General features: G+C 39.8%; 11 protein-coding genes across 11 annotated transcripts; 5 read left to right on the top strand and 6 right to left on the bottom strand.

Moving 5' to 3' along the window:
* Window positions 1-603: 603 nt before the first annotated feature.
* HK407_04g08480 (uncharacterized protein) lies at window positions 604-1,701 on the top strand (the record flags this gene model as incomplete). The annotated part of the gene is made up of 1 exon (XM_060420829.1): window positions 604-1,701. One exon carries the CDS (start codon window positions 604-606, stop codon window positions 1,699-1,701), a length of 1,098 nt encoding a protein of 365 aa, XP_060277194.1.
* Window positions 1,702-1,714: 13 nt separating this feature from the next.
* HK407_04g08470 (uncharacterized protein) lies at window positions 1,715-2,995 on the bottom strand (the record flags this gene model as incomplete). The annotated part of the gene is made up of 1 exon (XM_060420828.1): window positions 1,715-2,995. One exon carries the CDS (start codon window positions 2,993-2,995, stop codon window positions 1,715-1,717), a length of 1,281 nt encoding a protein of 426 aa, XP_060277193.1.
* A 44-nt stretch (window positions 2,996-3,039) lies between these two features.
* On the bottom strand, window positions 3,040-5,121 carry HK407_04g08460 (elongation factor Tu GTP binding domain; the record flags this gene model as incomplete). The annotated part of the gene is made up of 1 exon (XM_060420827.1): window positions 3,040-5,121. One exon carries the CDS (start codon window positions 5,119-5,121, stop codon window positions 3,040-3,042), a length of 2,082 nt encoding a protein of 693 aa, XP_060277192.1.
* Window positions 5,122-5,282: 161 nt separating this feature from the next.
* HK407_04g08450 (uncharacterized protein) lies at window positions 5,283-5,705 on the top strand (the record flags this gene model as incomplete). Its single annotated transcript, XM_060420826.1, has 1 exon — window positions 5,283-5,705. The coding sequence occupies one exon, from the start codon at window positions 5,283-5,285 to the stop codon at window positions 5,703-5,705; it is 423 nt and encodes a 140-aa protein (XP_060277191.1).
* A 52-nt stretch (window positions 5,706-5,757) lies between these two features.
* HK407_04g08440 (uncharacterized protein) lies at window positions 5,758-9,192 on the bottom strand (the record flags this gene model as incomplete). Its single annotated transcript, XM_060420825.1, has 1 exon — window positions 5,758-9,192. The coding sequence occupies one exon, from the start codon at window positions 9,190-9,192 to the stop codon at window positions 5,758-5,760; it is 3,435 nt and encodes a 1,144-aa protein (XP_060277190.1).
* Window positions 9,193-9,240: 48 nt separating this feature from the next.
* On the top strand, window positions 9,241-10,842 carry HK407_04g08430 (uncharacterized protein; the record flags this gene model as incomplete). The annotated part of the gene is made up of 1 exon (XM_060420824.1): window positions 9,241-10,842. One exon carries the CDS (start codon window positions 9,241-9,243, stop codon window positions 10,840-10,842), a length of 1,602 nt encoding a protein of 533 aa, XP_060277189.1.
* Window positions 10,843-11,094: 252 nt separating this feature from the next.
* Window positions 11,095-11,643, bottom strand: HK407_04g08420 (uncharacterized protein; the record flags this gene model as incomplete). The annotated part of the gene is made up of 1 exon (XM_060420823.1): window positions 11,095-11,643. The coding sequence occupies one exon, from the start codon at window positions 11,641-11,643 to the stop codon at window positions 11,095-11,097; it is 549 nt and encodes a 182-aa protein (XP_060277188.1).
* A 90-nt stretch (window positions 11,644-11,733) lies between these two features.
* On the bottom strand, window positions 11,734-12,366 carry HK407_04g08410 (uncharacterized protein; the record flags this gene model as incomplete). Its single annotated transcript, XM_060420822.1, has 1 exon — window positions 11,734-12,366. The coding sequence occupies one exon, from the start codon at window positions 12,364-12,366 to the stop codon at window positions 11,734-11,736; it is 633 nt and encodes a 210-aa protein (XP_060277187.1).
* A 226-nt stretch (window positions 12,367-12,592) lies between these two features.
* On the top strand, window positions 12,593-13,981 carry HK407_04g08400 (SecY translocase; the record flags this gene model as incomplete). Its single annotated transcript, XM_060420821.1, has 1 exon — window positions 12,593-13,981. One exon carries the CDS (start codon window positions 12,593-12,595, stop codon window positions 13,979-13,981), a length of 1,389 nt encoding a protein of 462 aa, XP_060277186.1.
* A 72-nt stretch (window positions 13,982-14,053) lies between these two features.
* On the top strand, window positions 14,054-15,049 carry HK407_04g08390 (glycoprotease; the record flags this gene model as incomplete). Its single annotated transcript, XM_060420820.1, has 1 exon — window positions 14,054-15,049. The coding sequence occupies one exon, from the start codon at window positions 14,054-14,056 to the stop codon at window positions 15,047-15,049; it is 996 nt and encodes a 331-aa protein (XP_060277185.1).
* A 97-nt stretch (window positions 15,050-15,146) lies between these two features.
* On the bottom strand, window positions 15,147-17,504 carry HK407_04g08380 (hrpA-like helicase; the record flags this gene model as incomplete). The annotated part of the gene is made up of 1 exon (XM_060420819.1): window positions 15,147-17,504. The coding sequence occupies one exon, from the start codon at window positions 17,502-17,504 to the stop codon at window positions 15,147-15,149; it is 2,358 nt and encodes a 785-aa protein (XP_060277184.1).
* Window positions 17,505-17,518: the final 14 nt, after the last annotated feature.

Below are 17,518 nucleotides of genomic sequence, written 5' to 3'. Positions count from 1 at the left end.
GCTACGAAAAGATCATGAAGACAGGCATGTGAGAATAAATATGTTGGATAACATTTAATAGTGGCTAGCTTGGTGTGCTTTTCGGTGTTTACTGTATATGATCAATATATGCAAGTTTACATCTAAATTATGTGTTAATAAGATATTCTCTATGGTATTTTTGGATTGCACAAATAGAATACATATAAGCAATCATTTTGGCATATCATAAGTAGCAATTATTTGTTTAAAAGGAGTTGACCAATGGATTTTAAGGGGCATATGTGCTATATTGGTGATAATACTCCTTTAAAACTATATATAAACAGTTAATGTAGATCTAACCATGTTCATAAAGTCAATGATGTTTGCGATGTTTGCTATTGGAATAAGATGCGAAACTGGCTGGGGATGGAGTAAAGATGATAAAGATACCAGCAACAGTAATACAAGTACTAGTGAAGACAGTGATAAGGAAAGCTAATCACAGTGAAAGGTTTCAGTAGCACTGCGGGCTAGGATTAAGAAGTTTCAATAAACATTAACTTCTATGCGTTTTTAAATAACTCAATCGAATTATTGGATATTTGTGGTATAAATTTTATTATCATGCTTACCCATAGTATGGGTGAAGAAGATGCAACTCCAATTGTTACTAAGCAAACTGGACCTGAAGGTTTGCCACACGACCTTAGTGAAGATACTCAAAAACTTATCCATAGTATGGTTAAAGGAGATGCAACTCCAATTGTTACTAAGCAAACTGGACCTGAAGGTTTGTCAAACGACCGTAGTGAAGATATTCAAGCACTTATTTCTGTAATGAATATGCCCAAAGCAAAAGCCACAATTCTTATAGAAGATGGACGTATTAGGCATTTAAATCTGGAAGGTTCACTGCCACAACTAAGAAAATCTGAATATGATACATACTACGGCTATGAGATGATTGAAATGGGTATTTTAGTGGGGTTGATTATAATTAGTATACTATTGAATTATTTTGAGGTGGATGGCAAGGTAGTTCGTATTGCTATGCTTGTGACCATACTACTATGCTTTTTATACTGTTTAATAAGGAAAACGCTTTTGGCACCGTCGGATAATATTCCCTCAGATACTACAGGAACTTTGATATATACCTCAATGTATCCGATGACACTTTATCCTATGTGTATTATATTGAATGAATTGTTTGGAGAAGAAGGGAATATAGATTCGTTCTTGTATTCAAAGGAAGGAGAGCGATTATTGCTTAGCAAGTACACATTTATGATTATAGGGATATTTATATTGATTCAAGCTTTGAATATATTGGATCGGTGTAATGATGTTACTAGAGCAAATTATGTTATCCGAAGTTCACTTATATGTGGGTTTTCTGGGTTGCTTTTGTTTTCTGGAGAGTCTTCTGCACTGTTTAAATACCAGAATATACTTGCAATTATTCTAATGGTATTCCTTGCACTACACATAGCAATTGACTTTACTATGAGCAGAATGAAGAAGTATAAATCAAATCCTAACAGTGACAAGCTACTTAAGCGGGGCAAGATGCCATATTCTTTGTTTTACCTAACTATATTTCTATCGACAATGAATGTGGTTAATATGTTTACTGATGGAAGCCTGGATTTTATTGTTATTATTAAGTTCCTAACTGACAAGCTTTTCCCAGGTTTGAAATTCCTTGACAAGGTTATTTTAACGAATTCCAAATAAATTTACTTGGTTTTTATGGATTATTACGAAGATAGGTTTTTTTGTGTTTTTTGAACTTACTTAGTAGTATACTTGGGACATAAAACACAAAAACAAGATATATTATACATATTGCATGTCCTATTATTTCAGGAGTTTTCTCAAAGCCAAAGAGCTTGTTCACTCCAGTGAGTATGTTAGCCCAGATCAAAATAAATAGAAGATGCCTACTTGTGAAGCGATGAAAACGAAGATTTCTTATTTTGAACCACTTTCCTAGCATTGCAAATATCATCTTGTGAGTTGTGTGCAAGATCATAATTGTCATGCAAAAACAAATATTGTGTATTCTACGGCACGAAACCGAGTATATGCGTGATATTGCGAGAGCTATGATGAATAGTAGATTATGTGCTAGCATAGGCTTTATATTACTATCTTCAAACATAAATTTTGATATGTCGCTTGCCATCAGGAAAATTCCCATCTGAGGCAAAATGAATATGATTCCTTCAAGATTTGCAGTAAAAATATTTGACCTGGTGTTGTTATAGATCATCTCCTCGAGCCCAAAAAGCTTCAGAAATGTCTCATGAAGAGCACACATCGCAAATCCAACGATGGTGTTGTTTTTAGTGTTTATAAAAAGCGATAATATGTTCAGGATGCATAGAAGAAAAAAGAAATTCAAATGAACACCAAATTCTGCATCATCAACTCCGAGTTTGAGCATAACTTTTGATGCATGCCTTAATGCTCCAAAAGCGAATGATATGATTATGTTTTTGGTTTTCTTTTTCGAATCAGATATTGTAGAAAAGAAGCCAGCGTTGTATACAAATGAGCCTACGCCAATATCCATGAGTTTCAATCCATGATCCATACTTTTTCCAATCCGAGGATCATTGTAGAATGAAAAGTCTGCTGCAAATATTGCAACTGCAACACATAGAATAATAACAAGCCTACTTCTATCAATAGCTGTAGACATATACTCCTCATCTGAGATATCAAACAACTTTGAACCAGCTGAAGATACATTTGGCGCTCCCGGAATTTTGCTAGTTTGTTTTCTCCTGTACAGTAAGCTCAGTATGAACCAAATAACAAGTGGCACACAAAATACTAGGTACAGTATGTCTATGTGGCCTATAAACACAATTGCCACGTACTGAGGAATCGCAGTGAACAGAAACTCAAGTGCCATGCTTTTAGGTATCATGAGATGATAAACTAGAACAGATAGATGTGTTATTCCAGTTGTTGTAAATAGTTCAATTTCATTCAAATAATTCATGGGACAATTATTGTTCATCTAGCAAAATAATCGAATGCTACCTGACAATTTACTATAATAAACTAGAAAATACCGAATTTATTCTCTAAGTTGGCCAAAAGCTTCATTGAGTCTTCGTCAAGCTCATCGGCAAAATACTTTTTAACGATAGAAATTGAGTCTCGGCAAAGAACAGAATACAATGCATCGTCCTGCTCAAAATGCCTTCCAAACATCCTTGGGCCAATGCTTGGATTGGCTTCAATTTTAATCGCAACCTTCTGGCCCTTCACCGCCTTATTTACTGCATCCTTGTTGTTCTCAATAGAGGTGACTGATCCAAGATTGACAGTCTCTCCATTCTTCAGCACGCAAAGAGGAGTTCCAACCTTTAAGATCCCTTCTTCAACCTGGACTCCAATAACTAAAGGGCTTCTTGCATTGAAAATGCATTTTGGAACAATCGAAAGCTTGACAGGAAACACAGCCTGGCCCGTGTGCATCTCCTTTACTTTATTTCGTTCTTCCTCTGCATGCTTCAGGTACAAGTCAAGAAGATTGTATATTATTTTTGCCTCAAGAATCTTGATTCCCATAGAAAACGCCAATTCTTTTGTTTCTTTATCAAGAACTACATCAAAGCAGAGTATACACGCATATTCTTTTCCTTTATTTGCCATCGATGCAACAATAATCACGTCTTTTTTCTTTACAGATCCAATGCTCACCCCGGAGACAGGAATCTTCGAATTTGATAAAAACGTTGTTAGTGCTTCCAATGATCCCAATGTGCTTGAAACAACATGAACTCCAGTCTTGCTCAGCTTTATCGATGAAAAGATTGACCTTATATCCGCATCAAGTATCCCTTTTGCCTCTTCTTCATTGTTTTTGACTGCTAATATTCTGCTTCCTGCTATTGCCTTATCAAGGTCATTCGCCAAGATTTTTATTCCTATGCTGGCTCTTGCTGTTTTGACAGATGTGTATTGACTCTTTACACGGAGCTCTTTTAACGGCTGAGGCATAAGCAATGCCTTGATCGATGTAACTATGACTCCATTAAACCCACATAATGCAATTTTGTCCCCTTCATTCAAAACCCCGTTGCTTAGAATAGCATCAAGAGTTGTTCCGTATCCTTCGACATTCTTAACCTCGAGTATTGTGCATTCCAGCTCATCCTTGATTTTCATTTTTGACTCCATGTACTTTTCAGAAAGTTCCAATATCAACGACACAAGATCCGGAATGCCTTCGCCAGATACCGCCGATGTGGGCACTAGCGAAATAAACCTCCTTTTGTCATCATTCTTGCAAAATAGCCTTGCATTGAAGCCCAGCTCTGCAAATGCCAGAACTGTGTTTCCAACCCGCTTATTGAAATCATCCAGTGTTCCCTTCGATTGCTTAGCAATTGTGCTCTCGAAATCTGCAAAATCAGTAGCCTTCCATCCATACAGCCTATCTATCTTGTTAAGAGCAACTATAAACGGCGTCTTCCGAGCTTTTAGCAACTCGATGCTTTCTAATGTCTGTGCCTCAATTCCATGGACTATATCAACAACAAGTATTGCAAGGTTGCATAGAGATGATCCTCTTGTTCTTAGATTTGTAAACGATTCATGCCCAGGCGTGTCTATTACAAGAAGTCCTGGAAGCTTTGATGTGTTCTTTCCACACTTTCTAACAAGCTCTGCTGCTGGAAAAAATGTAGCGCCTATCTGCTGTGTTATTCCGCCTGCCTCTTCACCCTGAACATTTGTTTGCCTCAGCTTGTCAAGAAGCTTGGTTTTACCTGTATCTACATGCCCTAGAATGCAGCAAATCGGACTTTTGAAGCTAGAGTCTATGCTTGTTTCGTGCGATTTCTCCACATCGCTGTCTGAAATTTTATTAGGATTGTTTTCAGATGGATCTGCATGGCTGCTACTCTTCTTATCAGCACATGCTGTCTCTTTCCCATCTGATTGATGGCTCTTACCCTTTGTCACTGGCTTCGTTGCTTGCATTTGAGATATACTGAGAGAATCCAAGGCATTCTCCGTGCCAATCAATTCGCTTGACTTGCTTGTATCTTCTACAGCCCGATTCTCACCTGTAGAGCAAGCATTTCCTAAAAGCTCATTCAAGTAATCCTCATTTTTCTTATTTTTCCTGCCCATCAAAGGAATTGCATTTCATTTGTTTATACCGTACACACTATGTGATGAGCTGCTACAAAGTGCTTGCAAATCACTGTAGAAAATCCAAATGCTGGCCAAAACCAATTACTGCTTCTATTCCGAAACCTCTACATAGTTAAGCACCATTGTGTTGCAAGCAGATGAACAACGACGTACTTACAAAAGTTATTCCACGCTTAAGCAAGTCGTCTGTCAGATCCCTCTGCATAGTAATAAATGCTGATGAGTACTACGCACACGTATTCATTAAGTATGGAAATAGACTGAACATAATGTCCATCGATAAAATCTGTGCTATACTGCAGAAGATGGTCGATCTTGGAAATTCTACCATGGCATTTGAGTTCCTTGTATCAATTCCAACTGGTAGAATGACAAGAGTCATTCTAAAGCTCATAGAAAATCCCGATTTCGAAAAGTCGTCAATCATTCTAACCCTCCAAAGCGCATTCATGCAATTGGACAAAGGATGTAGCAAAGACTCAATTAGATATAGGATGGTTGCAGACCATATACAAAGTATCGTTACAAATAGAAACACACACACAAAATACTGTAAATAAATAACATTTAATTTCTTATATCTTTATCAGCTGAAAACAATCAATAGGATCGTTATTTCTTAGGTATTTTGATCTTGATTTTCAAGCCTGTGGGGATCTTTATCTTAATGCTAGCACCTACCTCAGCCATATTTCCTACATTCTTACCTTTTGCATGGCCATCCGCATCATATTTGCCTGCATGTTCATTCACATCGACTGCTTTGGTGCTTTTCAATTGGATGCTGCTTTTATTTCTTTTCGAACTTCCATGTGAATCACTGCGCCTTTTCAGCTCTTTTTTTGTATGCATATCTGCATGCCTATCAATCGTCTCCTTTACAATGGGGAGCTTGATAATGTATTGCGTTTCTAAAAGACTCCTCTTGATATCATCCATGCTGTTCAATCTTATGCTTATTTGCCTACACTCCTTCTTTTCACTTTCTATGCCAATAGTGACAGCAGGAATCCCAATCGTCAATGTCTTCTCATAAAACTCCTTATACTGCTCCCTATACTGCTCCTCATTCATATCCATATTCTCTATAATGTACACAAGACTGCATAGCTTCTCAATAACCTTTATATTCCCATTGTTGGCCTTAATCAACTCAAATATTTGTTTTCTTTTCCTCTTCAGTATATCCTTCAAGCCCATTCTTGATGAAAGCCCAAAGCTAACCAGCAGATTCAGCAATGTATTCTTAATACTAAACGTCCCCTTCCTGATATCCCTCAACACCATCTCAATCACATCTTCGTCATCATGAAATAACGACACCAAAACTTCAAGTGCCGCTATTCTAACTCCTATGAAGTTAGGATACTTACAAAGATCGATCAATGCCTCCTTCCTCAAGCTTATTACTCCAAACACAGACAGTCTGCCTAGGGCATATACACAGGCTTGTGTCACTAGGTTACAATGCGATGGAAAAACCATGTCAAGAATGCGAAATCTTTCTATTTCGGATATAGATGCTCGTAAATAATCTACTTCGCTCTTTGAATCGCAATTGCTAGAAATATCCTCATTTCTAGATCTATCGTCAACACTCCCCACATTGCCTACCAGCTCTGTATATTTATCGCTATATTTGCCATTCAAGCTCTGTACACTATGATTGTATTGGTTTGCCTCAGCATCCGTGCTTTGTTCTATCTTATTTGAATTTCTGCCGCCCTCCAATGGATTACCTATTTCTGCCTCTTCATTGCTTATTGCTGGCATTTCGTCTAGAAACAACTCATTTATCTCATCCTTCATTTTGCTTCGTCTACTTCTTTCCACTTTCCGTAATCCCGCATCACATCCTGCCCTCGAGTAAAATTCGTCATAGCTCATTGAGCAAAGCGAAAGACTTAGACCTTCGATCACAGAAGAAATATACCAGCTATCGCTATACGAATTGAACGAGTTGTCATTAAACTTCAGGATGTTCATTATAAACGCACATACAATACTTGCAGACCCCACATTCCTTCCAGAGTACTCTCGGAATACAAACGGATCCGTCAGAGACAATGCATTCACCAAATGCTTCTGCACAAAATACGAAATAAATGAAAAATCATTTGGTTTGACTATTGTCGACGTTTGTACGCAGTACTTCTTCACAAAATACTGTATAAGCCTTTGGAATCCATAATGATCCCCAGATATCGTCCTGCACAAAATATACAATATCTCAATCCGGACCTTGTAAAAAACATGCGTGTTCTCAAGAACTCTTTCCAGTATCTCGCATATCTGTGTAGAGGGTCTTACCGACAAACTCTCAAGCGCCTCCATTTGCCCAACCACATTCTTGTCAAGAAGCTGCTCTATAAACATATAGTCAGGCTGCTCCACAATCACCTTTGCCAAGTGTTCTCCCTTCGGATCTGCACGAATCCACAGAAGCGGCATGACCTCTTCCTCTTCTTCAGCTTTCTTTTTCTTCTTGGTTCGTGGATGATAGTAGAAGTGATTATCCTTGTCTAATGTAAATGAATGCTCAAACACACCTTCCATCTCATAGCTACATATTGTCATCGGTCCACTAACACATCTATTGCCATTCGCCAGGATGCTTGTTGCTGCTTGCTCAACAGAAAAGTCAACCCTGTTGTTTTTCTTATTTACACTGAACCTAAGCTTCACCTTCACCGCTCCAGGCTTAAAAACATATGCATCAAACAGAAACTTTAGGTCCTTGCCAGTTACATCCTTTACAAGCTTTACAAACTCATGTGTGTACTCAACATTCACATCGTCTCTTTTCTTAAGAGCGTAGTTTAGGATCTTTTCCATAAACGCCTTGCTCAGATTCCCCTCCAGCAGGTGGAAAAAGATTTTCGATTTGGCCTTAAAAAACCTTTCTGTCATCGAAGCAAGCATCCTTCGTTTATCAAAAAGCGCATACTCAGAAACATCATTCTCAAAGACATAATCACGGTCTTTCTTTAGCTCATACACAAACTCGCTATTGCCAAGAAAATGTCTGGCACAGTAATCGCAAAAATATCCCTTCATTCCCTCAGAAATCCAGAAGTCGGCCTTGTCAACAACAGAAAAGTAGAAGTAGAACACCTGAGAGCTTATGATATCCCCAACTATTCTCTTCAGCAGAAACGCCGGCTCAATGTCGTTTGATGATATAAGATTCGATACATTCAGAAATGACGTGCCTTGGCCATAAACCTTGTTTGCATCTCCATACACAAAGACAACCTCAAGCGCACGAAACGGATAGTCTCTCTGCAAGAAGTACTCCGTATACTTTATCAGGCTTTCCAGATCCGCACAGAACTCCTTCACAGACTCTTTGTAGTTCGGCATTCCCTTAGGAAGATACACCATCTTCTTATCATCTCCAACAAGCATCTCATGCGAGCCAAACGTCCCGACACAAAAGTTCAGATGCCCACTATGCGCCATCTCAACTATGTATGAGTATAGATTGATTTCTGCCTCTTCATTCATGCACCTGAAAGTACCTGGCGAAATAACTCTTACCTCCTCATTGGCCGGAATGATATAGACCAGCTCCCATCTATATCTCGATGATGTTTGAACGGATGGAAATATGGAAGACGAATCAAACAGCCTATTTGTTGCAACAATCTCCATGTGCTTGTCATCAGCAGACACTGGCCTGTAGAACTCAATTGAGTCGTTGTCGTTATCCATGCTATATGTGATTCTTATCACAATCTCCTCTTCCGCAATATCTTCTGGTACATCTACAGCAAAAGTGCTTTCAGAACAAATGTCTTTCCACATACTTTTGGAAAACAATGCCTCGTGCTGGTCTATCGCTCTGCATACATTGTTTGCTTTATATGCCACGTCTGCATGCCTTGCTCCTGCAATTATCTCCACACTCTGTATACACAATCCCTTTGATTTGTAGATAATCCTGCTTTCTCCACCCTGTCTATGGATTGTTGTCTCCACAAATCCTCTGTATATCCTCTTGCTCAGGTCTATGAAGTACACGTTTTTCTGCTGGTCCACCTTCATTTCAGGGCAATTTTTGTATCTAACTTAAAATAACATGGCAACCCCCAGATGGATACAGATCCAGTCAATAAAAGAGCGAAGCCGTGCAATAGCAATGCTGTAGACCCCAGAGCACTGTGGCAACTACGAGAGATGGTTGATAAAGAGGGCATAGTTGCAAAGCAGAAGATTTCGATATATGTTGAGATGCTGGGGTACATGAAGATGAATGAGGAGCTGGAGAGTAAAAACGAGGAATTGGCAGAGGAGAATGCAAATCTGGTGATGATGCTTGAGAATCACAAGGAGAATGTAGAAAATGCCTGTGAAAGTAAGGGAAAGCATAATATAGATGGGGCGTCGAAGATTGTGATGCTGAGCAACGAGGTCAGGAGGCTTGGCTCTGTTATATGTGAGATGGAAAAGAGACTTGCTAAGAGGGATATTGATGGATATGCACATGCATCACATGCAGAATCGAATGATGTCAGCAACACACGCATGAAGCAGGCAGATGTGTCTTTGGTGTCAATGGCAAATGACGAAACGTACAGGAGGATTGTAGATGAATGCTCTGAGCTCAAATCGAAATTAGTTGATGTTGAAGCCAAGTACAAAGAAGAGATGTATGATAAGGAATTGGTGATAAGCAAATTATCTGGAGAGCTGAATAATCTGAGCATATCACAAAAGGAAGCCGAGAGGAAATGTGCGATTTTTAACGGAGAGAATGAGAAGAACAAAGGAATAATTGATGCGAATGCAAGCAGAATAAGAAGATTGATAGATGATGCTGCGATTTTGAATATGGAAATAGAAAAAATAGAAAGAGATATGCTGCCACTTATTTGTGAGATTGAGAAAAATGAAAGCAAGACGGAAAATCTACTAATGGAGAAGGCTGCATTCAAGGCACTGGTTGAGGGGTATGAAGAGAGGGAAGAAAAGATAAAGACGATCAATGCAAATGGAGATAGTGCGCTCGAAGATGAGATCATAAATCTGCTTGAAAGCCTAGACAAAGGCTTGGAAAGAAATAAGGAACTAACCAAGAAAGTTGAAGAAAGCCATCGGCGGTGTAGAGTATTGCAGGACGAGGTTAATGTGCTTAAAGCTGCAAATTCGGATCTTGCTTCACATAACGCCAAACTTGAGATTGGTATGAACTTCCAGAAAAAGAATGTAAAAAACTCTAGAGTAGATAATGGCGAAACACTGGCCAAAATTAGGAAACTGCAAGATTGCGTTGAAGAGCTGAATCGGATTGTTGATGAATATAAAAGAAGATTGCACGGGTTGTCTGCGGAAAAGAACGAGATGGAGAGGATTCTTGAGTGTGTGAAGAAACAATCTAGAGAGCTACGAAATGAAGTGGTCAGGCTAACTAAAGCAAACAACGAGGCCGAATGCGAAACCAAAAAGCTTCATGGAGTGCTTAAGTCAATAAGAGCTAGAGGCGAAGATGTGGATTTGCTTACACAGATGGAGAGATACAGGGGTCTGCTTCGATGCATGCTCTGTGATTCCCGGTTTAAAAACACCGCAATAGTCAAATGCATGCATTGCTTCTGCGAGGAGTGTGTAAATTCAAGAATCAAGATGAGAGATAGAAAATGTCCATCATGCAACGAACCCTTTAATACAAGCGACGTGAGAAAGATATACCTGTGACTGTACAGAGCTACGCCTGCACAAAATTAATGCTTTTTGAATTTGTAAAATGAATTCTGGCATTATATTTATGCATCAATGCTAATAGCCTTGCTCAATAGGTATATTTGATTGTAAAATCACAAAAATACTTGTGCTTTAAGAATAAATATTATTAGAGTACATCGAGGTTTGATTTCAGCTACAGCAATACGGACATTCCATGTACAATTAGCATCGCGAATGCTCTTGAACATTTATTAATGAATGCTACTACAGCAAATGCCTTCTAGATGCATGCCTTGGGCTTTCATTTTCCAATAGCACAATTGAGGATCCAATTTCTCTCATATCATCCAAGAGAATCTTGAGCCTCTTGAATCCCTTTGTTTTTACTACGATTCCATTTTCCTCAACAGATGTTATTGTTCCTACATGCTCCTCTTGGTTTACAGAAACCCTGATGGCGTCGCCTTTCACAAATGTCCCTCCATCCACAACCAGCGTGCTGTTTTTGATGAACATTTTGTAATTTTTTTCTCCGCAGATCATATGCAGGTCATTTCTTGCTTCCTCAGCCGATATGCTCAGTATATCGTCTATGTCGAGTGTGACAGATCTTCTTCGCCGCTTTACTCCCTCTCCATTTGCTGTCTCGTCTTCTGCCAGCACAATGTCTAGCTCATCTTCAAGATCACACGTCATCTTCACAAACCTCTTGCTGAGCTCTGCCTCTCGTCTTCTTTGTTTGATGAACATCTCAAGCTCTTGGATATTCACCATGCCCCTGTAGAGATAAGGTTTCCTATCAACTAGATCCATCCGAGCATTAAATTAAAAAATCAATATGGCACGCATTCAACGCGTATTCACGTACCATATGCATAAGCCATATGCTAAGGCAACACATCTTTATGCATTTTGTTTCTCTCTGAGTATCTCGTCTAATTCTTCTTCGGTTTTGTACAGGTTGTTTCTGAATGACTGCTTTATCGTACTAAAAAACTCCTCAAAGTCATTATCTGTGTCTTTACTTACTTCACAAGCCTTCCTGCCAACTTCTTTCTTGTAGTAGTAAAAATTGAGCAGCAGCTGGTTCCCATTTGACCCAAACTTCCGGTTTGCAGAGACAAATATCGCACAAAACTCATCAAGAAGCTTCTTGTTATACATCAAAAACGCCTTCATTCCAAACTCAGATCCAAAGTCGAATGTATCCCCAACATCTTTCACTATCTTCCTGGCCCATCGTTCAGGCATGCGGACATCCTCGTAGTCGACCGAGTAATCATTATCTACAAGATCAAGAATCAGTGCCCTTACCTGCAGTATCTTGTGTGATAGAACTTCGTCCAGCAGTGCATCTGCATCATCCACACTAATGGAATATAAATCAGCCACTACATCGAGCTTCGCTCGCTTTACTTCTCTGTCATCAAGCAGAACATCTCTTAAGACCGATATGCAATGCTTCACAAGGCTATTCCTGTCATCCCCTTCAAAATTACTGATTATTCTTTCTATTTTGCTCAGATAAGTACTCATATTGTGTTCCCGGGATACACACTTTGTAAAATCAATATGATTTGGAAATTACAAAAAATCGTGTTAATCACAGAAGCAAACCTGGAATTAATAACTAGCTATACTATATCTCATATTCGATTAAGTATACATAAAAACAAATTCATCCCCACCCCCAATGTCATGTAAGTGAATGTAAACATTGCAACTAACTTTAGACAACTTCCTACATGCTGTTAAGCCACTGATGCCATACATTCCTGACGTGCTGTCGCCGGCAAGAACAATAACATTCCATGAGAGATTCATATGGACTACACTAGCAGTTTTGATCTATCTTGTGTGCTCTCAGGTTCCGCTATTTGGGATAATATCAAGCGATACCGCAGATCCATTGCAATGGATGAGGGCGATGATGGCTTCAAATAGAGGAACATTAATGGATCTTGGAACAAGCCCGGTCATAACATCTAGCCTGATAATGCAGTTTTTGACAATGTCGGAGATACTGAAAGTGGACTGGGCAATCAAGGAAGATAAGAACCTTCACAATGCAACGCAGAGATTGATCGCCTTCATAATGACGGTGGGACAAGCATTTGTGCAGGTATACACTGGGTTTTATGGAAGCCCTCAAAGCTTGGGAACCACATATTGCCTATTACTTGTTGTTCAATTGATATTCTCAGGGATCATAATCATCCTTCTTGATGAGCTTCTCCAAAAGGGATATGGACTAGGGAACGGGGTGAATCTGTTTATTGCAACGAATGTTTGTGAAAACATTATTTGGAAGGCATTTAGTCCGAAAGTCTTTTTTACAGGAAGGGGAATGGAGTTTGAAGGATCGCTTATCTCGTTTTTCCATCTTCTAATCGTAAGGAGAAACAAGTTTGCAGCACTGTACGAGGCCATGTTCAGGCAAAATCTTCCAAACATGTTTTCATTAATATCAACAATCGTGATGTTCATGACGGTTATCTATCTGCAAAGTGTAAGGGTTGAGCTTCCTACAGAATCATCACAAGTCAGGGGACGAATAGGAAAGTTTCCTATCAAGCTGCTGTACACCTCTACAATGCCGATCATTTCGCAAAATTACATTGTCGGGCATTTTTCATCGATATCATCGTTCTTGTATAAAAGATGGCCACAGTATTTGTTTGTAAGAATGCTGGGGATATGGAAGCCTTCTAAGAATGGAAGGACCGTTCCTGTGAGTGGAATTAGCTACTACCTCACATCTCCGGAATCAATTGTAGATGGGTTGAAGAATCCTTTCCAGCTTGTGATCTACCTGTTCATCATGTTTACGACATCAGCAATTCTCAGCGTGTCGTGGCTTGAGTTGAACGAATCGTCTCCGGAAAAGACTGCACAGAAGCTGAAGGAATCCAAGATGAAGCTAAAAGGTGTAAGGGAGGGAAACACAGCAAATGTTTTGAGTAAGTACATTCCCACTGCCGCGCTTTTGGGAGGAATTCTTACATCGATGGTTGTGATCATGTCCAATCTTTTCGACACGATTGGAAGTGGTACAAACATCTTTCTGGCGATATCAATTGTAAGTCAATACCTTGAAATGTTTGCTAAGGAGTCGATCCAGAAGAATGATGAAATACGTTTTGTTGAATAAATTTATTTCATTGTTTCGTGCTTCGCATAAAATGTAGTTAAATCATGCTGAGCGAATGCCTTAGTCTGTAGGATGATAGCAATGGGGTTTGAGGGCAGTGCAAACAAACTGGGAATAGGTGTGATGAGAGATAATGAAATCCTAGCAAACGAACGGCTCACATACATCTCTCCTGCTGGCGAGGGATTTATTCCTTCAAAAACTGCAGAGCATCATCGCATAAACATATTGGGACTTGTACGTGCTGCGCTGGAAAAAGCTGGGATACATCTTGAGGAGGTCGATGTGTTTTGCTACACAAAAGGGCCTGGAATGGGCCAGCCACTAGCTGTTGTTGCAACAGTTGCAAGGACAATCAGCCTGTACTACAAGAAGCCGCTTATTCCTGTGAATCATTGTATAGGGCATATTGAAATGGGAAGGTTTGTAACAGGTGCGAGCAATCCGATTATTCTATATGTTAGTGGCGGGAACACACAGGTGATAGCATATTCCAACAGGAAATACAGAATATTTGGAGAAACACTCGACATAGCAGTTGGGAACTGTATAGACAGGCTTGCAAGGGATTTGAAGCTTCCAAACTATCCAGCCCCTGGCTTGAATGTAGAAAAGTATGCTAGGCTAGGAAGAAAGTATATTGAGCTTCCATATGTTGTCAAAGGAATGGATGTATCGTTTTCTGGGTTGCTGTCGAAGGCAAGGGTAGATGCGATTAGTGATGAACAGACAAAATATGACCTGTGCTATTCTTTGCAGGAAACAGCATTTGCTGCACTTGTAGAAGTTACTGAGCGTGCAATGGCATTTAATGGCTCTAAAGAAGTTTTGGTTGTTGGGGGAGTTGGCTGCAATTTGCGACTGCAAAATATGATGGCATCGATGGCTAGAGATCGCGGAGGCATTGCATATGCCACAGACGAACGGTTTTGTATAGACAACGGTCTTATGATCGCATATACAGGAATGATTATGGCAAAAAGCGGACTGGCATTCAGTATTGACGAATGCACAGTTACCCAAAGATACAGAACAGATTCTGTTGATGTCGTGTGGAGAGACGACTAAAACACAATAAAGTCAATAATGATTTTATAAGTATTGCTGCATTTATGCATTAATCAGGCTGAAATGCTTCATTATATGGGCTGCACAAGCATCTGTTTTATACAATTGGCCTTCGGATCTTTCTTGGAAGCTCCACTTCATCACTTTCCTCCGATCCGCTCCATCTTTCAAACCTGTCGTAGAGATTTTCATTAATGCTCTGCATTAACAATTGATTTTCAATCTGCTTAGAAATCTTTGCATCATCATTGCTCTTTGGAGCACAAGGCTCTGGAACTGGCAATCGCCTCTTCATGGCTTGCTGTTCTATGCTCATTCCATACCTGTCTCTGTAGTGTCTCCCTGCTTCCTCAAGAATCATTTGTGGACTAGCACTCATGCAGCATCGAATATACTCAGACTTAGTAATAAGATACTTATAGAACACAAGATACTCCCCGTCTCTCACTATACAAGATGGATGTAATTTGCATACTCGAAAATCGCTCAGGCACACATATCCATTGTTTTTCCTTTTTGCAACTTTGTAATGCAGAGACGATATGATGCATCTTTTAATAGCATTTGTATCCGAGTGCTCCACACGTGTAGTATTTATACCTCTTCTGTCGAAATATTCCTCCACCATTCTCTTTATCTTTTCGGCCTTTTCTAGTGCCTTTCTATCAACATTCATCAGTTCACACCAGGTTTGCTTGTCGTTCTGCGAGCAAAATTCATTGAAAACATTGAGAAGCGTTGTAAAGTCGCACTCGGTATCACACAGAAAGCATTCTTTGTTAAACTCATTTCTTAACGGCCATTCAACGCTAAGCATGCTCACAATGCTGGCCATCTCTTCAATGCATCCATACCTCACTGACTCCAATATCATCTTGGACAGACACGGCTCCAGCCTCAGCTCACCCATCTCTCTACCAACTTCAGTTACATTTCCATCATAATCTATTGCACCTAGGCGATAAAGAACATGCATTCCTTTCTTAATCAAGCAGATGCTGGGATGGTCCACAAAATCAAACTTCGTCAAATCCTTGACTCCATACCTCAGTATCAAAAGAATCACATCATATATGCTTGCCCTTTGAATTTCAGGTACGGAACATGCAAGCATGTGCATTTCATATGTCCTGTGCGTATACATTCTATAGCATACACCTGGCATGGTTCGTCCTGCTCGTCCTGCCCGCTGATCTGCCTTGTCTCTGCTTATAGGAACAACTATTAGAGACTCTCCAGACTCATCATCATACACACTCGTTTTGTGAAGCCCTGAATCTATTACATATCTTATGTTCGGAATCGTCAAGGATGTTTCTGCAATGCTTGTCGAGACTATGCATTTTCTAGCATGCTTGTCCTTTTTAAACACCTCATTTTGCCTCTCAGATGATAACTGACTGTAAAACGGAAAAGCCTTCAAGCATTTGCCTCCTCTTTCATCTTCCATAGTATAATGGTTTAATACACCAACTATCCCATCAACATCCTCTTTTCCAGTTACAAAAACAAGAATGTCTCCCTCATCGCCAGACTCATGTATATGCAGTACCTTCTTCACTATCCATTCTGCATAATCATCAACATTCACATTCAGATACCTAATGTCCACCGGATAGCTCCTACCCTCAATCCTAAACACAGGACATCCAAAGTACTTGCTAAATTTGTCCACTTCCATCGTCGCACTCATGATTATCACTTTCAGATCACTCCTGCTTTCAAGAACTAATTTCAGAAGCCCCATCGATATATCAAGGTTCACACTTCTTTCATGAGCCTCATCTAAAACAACTACCGAGTACTTCCTAAGCGTTCTATCATGCAAAAGCTCCTGGAGAAAAATGCCTTCCGTCATGTATTTTATTTTCGTTTCTACCGTGCATTTGTCATCAAACCTAACGCTGTATCCCACTAATGCACCAAGCTTATCCTTTAGGCCATGTGCTAAACTTATTGCTGCAACTCTTCTTGGCTGTGTGCAGCATATAACACCCGCATCGCCATATCCCTCCTGATACAAGTATTGCGGTACTTGCGTACTCTTTCCAGATCCCGTTTCTCCTACAACAAGCAGCACTTGATTGTTCTTCACTGCATCCATTAACTCATGCCTAACACGACTAACAGGAGGCGCCAGTGGCATCATTCTCTGCTCGATATCCTCTTCTACCATCCAATGCATACTCTTCCTTGGATGCACTTTCAGAAAAGCACTTTCACGTTTTGCTATTTCTCCTATCTCAGTGCCAGGAACTTCAATCTTCATATTGCTTTTTGTACTTGCTGGCAGATCTGCATCTTTCAAAAAATGGCATGGCTCCTCAACATACACCAAATCATAAGCACCAAGCTCGTCATCGGAATATGTCTCTTCAACATCCATCCCTGCTGCTTTCATCTTTCGTCTTTCCCATCTTTTGCTTTCCCTCATGCTGCCGTTTGCATACCCCATCCACATCCTGCATA

The sequence above is a fragment of the Ordospora pajunii genome (assembly GCF_021821965.1).
Source record: "Ordospora pajunii strain FI-F-10 chromosome Unknown Cg_04, whole genome shotgun sequence".
NCBI classification, from domain to species: Eukaryota; Fungi; Microsporidia; family Ordosporidae; genus Ordospora; species Ordospora pajunii.
The sequence above is the reverse complement of the archived record's forward strand: the minus strand, read 5'-3'. Positions and strand labels throughout refer to the sequence as shown.